The 4,317-nt window shown below is 39.1% G+C and overlaps 1 protein-coding gene across 14 annotated transcripts in view; it reads left to right on the top strand.

Annotated features, from left to right (window-relative positions):
• The window catches only part of kiaa1109 (KIAA1109 ortholog), an 82,355-nt gene that overhangs the window by 46,182 nt on the left and 31,856 nt on the right, over positions 1–4,317 (top strand). For 13 of the 14 annotated variants that reach the window (XM_032500047.1, XM_032500057.1, XM_032500056.1 and 10 more), the window contains exons 51-54: positions 419–512; positions 2,199–2,249; positions 2,862–3,068; positions 3,604–3,839. In XM_032500047.1, coding sequence (XP_032355938.1) covers positions 419–512; positions 2,199–2,249; positions 2,862–3,068; positions 3,604–3,839 — 588 coding nt within the window. The remainder of the gene's footprint in view (positions 1–418; positions 513–2,198; positions 2,250–2,861; positions 3,069–3,603; positions 3,840–4,317) is intronic. The other variant, XM_032500049.1, reaches the window with a different exon arrangement.

The following is a 4,317-nucleotide window of genomic DNA, read 5'->3' as shown; positions in this document are numbered from 1 at the left end:
CTCAGATCTCTGCAGGGTAAATCCACACACCTAGCTAGACTATCTGTCCAACCTGAGTTTTCAGTTTTCACGACTTAAACAACTTTTGAACGTAAACACCAAAACAAGTTCCTTTCCGAGGCTTTATTGCAGCGGCACAGCGGTTTTGTCAGGCGCTCAGCGCCGCTCATGGTGTTTGTGATTGGTTTAAAGAAATGCCAATAAACCAGTTTTTTATTTGGTGCATGAAACCAATTTTAATTTTAACATTTGTCTTTGATCCTGAAACTACCAAATATTCTTTGTTTAGGAGTTTTAAGATGTAGTAGATGAAGTTCCAGAATTTTTGACTACATACGTCCTTTCATTCTTGCAAAAAAACAGGTTGGTAAGTAAAAGTTTGTTCTGTTTAATGTAATCAATGTTCATGTGTCCACAGATATCCTGCACCAGAAAATGACTGAGACGTGTGCATCGGCTCACATAGGAGGGGTAAACATTGTTCTGCTGGAAGGCATAACTCCTGACATCCAGTACGTACAAATTCTCCTTAACCTCTGCTCATTAGGGAATTGATTTAACAATTATGTTTTGAATATAAAGGTTTTCATGTCTCATCTTGAAAGAAATTATTTATATGGATCTTAACCCTCACTGTTTTTATAGTTTTAAAACTTTAATAAATTAGTCTTTTTAGTTTCTTTAATTAGAACAAATAATGATTTTTTTTGGTTAAAAAATTATTTTTTAGTTTTACCTTCAAGAACATCTTAATTTTACCTGTGGTCTCAAAGATATAGAACTTACATTACAACTTTGCCTAAATGGTTATTTACTTTTTTACAACTTACATGTAGATGCTTGAATGCCAAGTGGCTTTCGTAAAAGGTGGTGTTGTAGCTTTAACAAAAAACTGGATGCAGTATTTTCCACAAGCTCAGCGGGACCCAATTACCGACCCCTTTCCAGCTGGGAAATTTAAACAGCAGTTTTTGTTTTTTACTGCATGCAATTTCCTCAAAACATAACCACCCTAATCAGTTTACAAGCCTTGTAGTCATGCATTGAGCCCGGCTGCTTCAATAAGAAGCTTTTTTTTCCATCTCATTCTATTTAACAGATGCTCCCACTGTGAAAAATAAAACTGGGACTTAATCCTATTGTCATACTGTGTTCTCTGAACTGCACTCATGTGTTTGAATTTGTATATGCCACACAACTTGGCACTTTTTAGTTGTTACGGACCTTGACATGTACATAGGAATGATGTCAGTGCCACTGGCATATATTCCTACTCGCTTGTTTAATTCACATGAACACCGTGTGACAAGTACATACATATTGTGCTCATATTATGCTATTTAGCTTTTCCCTTTACTTTATTGTGTTTTATATATCTTTTTTTTGCACGCTATAGGTTTAAAAAGTGGAAAAAGGTCCACCCCAGAGGCACTTACCATCTCAAACGGTTCACAAACTGCTCCAAACAGCTCTGTTGTAGTCCAGCCTTTATTTCCGTGACAAACGTGCGTCACTTTGTGACACGTTAGAATGCTCGCCTAGCTGCTAGCGCGGCACACCCTCATGCTCTGCAACTAACTAGCTAGCAGTACTTACTGCGCATGTGCGACTCCCACCAAAATGGAATAGAAGTGAGATGCCTCACTCTGTAGTTAAAACAGAAAGCTCAACACACAGGGTGAAAGTGAAAAGAGGAGCTGCAGCAATGGGCAGTAGAACAAAAATATGGTGAAAAAAAATAAACAACATAAACCTATTCTGGTACAACCTCTAAATACAATTATGAATCTAAAAATGAGCATAAAAAGAGCGCTTTAAATACGCTGCAATGAACAAGAGGCTCCAGTGCAAATGTGTTGGCTCACAATTAAAGCATTGTGTCTGCCATGTTAGCAGTTGTTTTGAGATATACCTAAACTTAAGCAATTCAAGGCTGATCTTTAAAAATAAACATAAACATTGAAAATGTAATCACAGATACAAATGGAATAATTTATGTAAATGACTAGATTGCTTAGTTTGTTTTAGTTTGAGCTACTTTATTAATCCAGAGCCTTTTTTATCACAAACTTGTTCATCTAAACCAGTAACAAAGGGTGCATGACTCTGCTTATAGAAAACTCTGTTTTCACCTTCATGGTGTCTCACTTCTGCTCTTCTTCTTTTTCACATTCTTTCTTTTCCAACTACTTGCATAGACTGGAGGATTTCCCAACATCTCCCACCAGCACAGCTAAACAAGAGTTTCTGTATGTTATTGCTACCATTCAGGGCTCACACGCATTAATACATCAAAAACACAACTGCCCTGAATGCACACCCTTCATTTGTCTGAGTTGCCCATCATCCACGTGTTCAGATGTTTGTGTGATTGTGTATGATTGTTTGAGAAGCCACTTTTATTGGTATGTGAGAGCAGAAAGTTGACTGGTTTTATTTTTTTAAGTTATTTGTAAATCTCTTCATTCTTGACTCTCTCCTTAATGTTTAAAGCCAAAATACTGAACTATATTAGGTTCAGTCTGATATTTCAGCATTTTTGACAGATTTAATAGAATAACACATAATAAGCCATCTTAGAATATATACAATGTTGTATTTGCTACAAGAGGCAGGTTCACACAGAAAACGTCCTTGCATTTTGCTGCTATATTGTACAATTCATTACCTTCTTCATCCATAGTGGAACGTGTCACTGTTACGGTTACTCATTCTCCCTTTGCCCAGAAAACTGTATGCTGTCCTGAATCTGCATGGTGTTTCACAGTGTGATGTGATGCATTCATATGTCCCTATCACCTGAAAAAAGAGAGAAAATCAAATTCCAGTCGTATTGCTCATTACAGTTAAATCTGTTTCAGAACGGTGGTCAAATGTAACATTGCCAAGTCCCAGGCCTTGTACAGTGCCCAGCGAGGACTGAAGACCAACAACGCAGCTGTCTTCAAAGTGGGGGCCATCATGATCAATATCCCCCAGCACCCGGCTACTTTGCACAGCATGATGGTCCGGAGCTCCCACCAGCTCTCCAAACAAATCTCGGACCTCATCCGCCAGCCCTCCAATATGTATGTCCTCTTCGCTCTTCGTTTCTCTATCTTACAAGTCTCATTTATAGCAATTAAAAGTAACAAGAAGCTGACTCTAAAATGGTGCACACTTCAAATCCTAAACGAATCCGTCATGTAAACAGTGTTGTCATTAGATTGTAGTCTACACTTCATAAAAATCCTCATAAGAAGTCTATCATCTCCATAAGTGACAGGTTACTGCAGCATATCTACACCATTGCCAGTTAACTGCTTTCAAAGACTGTGTGTGGTCTGTTTCCATGGTAATATTCTAAATTATGTTAATATATTTATAGAGTTGTAGGTGTGCTCAGGGTATTAACAACTTTTCTATAATGTGATGTTCACAGGAATATGAGCTGTGAAAACCTCTCCATAACAACACAAAACAATCAGAGCACTTTTTCAGTGTGTGCATTTTCCAACACAAGCACCACCTTCACATATTCAAAGCTCACACCTTTTGTACATAATGAGCCAATCCTGAGTGAGTTAGTGAATGAGTGAAAAAAAAAGTTTTCTCCTCTTGCAGTCAACCTCCTAATAGGGAGGACACACCTACTCCACAACCCTCTGAAAAAGCATCCAGCATCAATCAGACCCCCATAGAAGCCAACGAGTTCCCTCAGCTCCCCGAAGGCCTGGAGAAGAAGCCCATCGTCCTCAAGTTCAGCGCCATGATGGATGGCATCACCATCGGGGCTGCCCTGCTGCCCTCACTCAAAGCAGAGTACAAAATGGGTCGCATGAAGAGCCATGGCATGACAGGTGTGTGTGTGTGTGTGTGCGTGCGTGCGTGCGTGCGTGTTCTAATTAACTAATACAGAGCTTTCCTGTGGGAAATGACGGATTTCACATCTTATGGTTTCCTCATTACTTTGTCTGTCTTTTTAAAGAGTTTTTTTGTTTTGGGCATTTCAGTCTTTAATGGAAAGGACAGCTAGATAATGAAAAGAGAGGGGGGGGGGGGGAAGAAAGGCAGGTAATCATCACAGGTCGGACTCTAACCAGGGCTGTAGTAACTTGAGTCCAATCTTGGACTCGCGGCGATTTTTCTATGGTCCGATACCATTTTTTTGCTTCCCAATAGCGATTCTGATACCTGAACTTGTGCATCGGCCGATACCGAGTACTGATCCGATACCAGTGTGTCATATATTTTATTATGTTTTAACAGTTGTATGCTACTATCCCTGTTTGAATGTGATAGGATTTCTAAGTTTGTTGTCGGTCTGGCTCAGGTTAA

The sequence above is a fragment of the Etheostoma spectabile genome, chromosome 20, assembly GCF_008692095.1.
Source record: "Etheostoma spectabile isolate EspeVRDwgs_2016 chromosome 20, UIUC_Espe_1.0, whole genome shotgun sequence".
Taxonomy (NCBI): domain Eukaryota; kingdom Metazoa; phylum Chordata; class Actinopteri; order Perciformes; family Percidae; genus Etheostoma; species Etheostoma spectabile.
The sequence above is the reverse complement of the archived record's forward strand: the minus strand, read 5'-3'. Positions and strand labels throughout refer to the sequence as shown.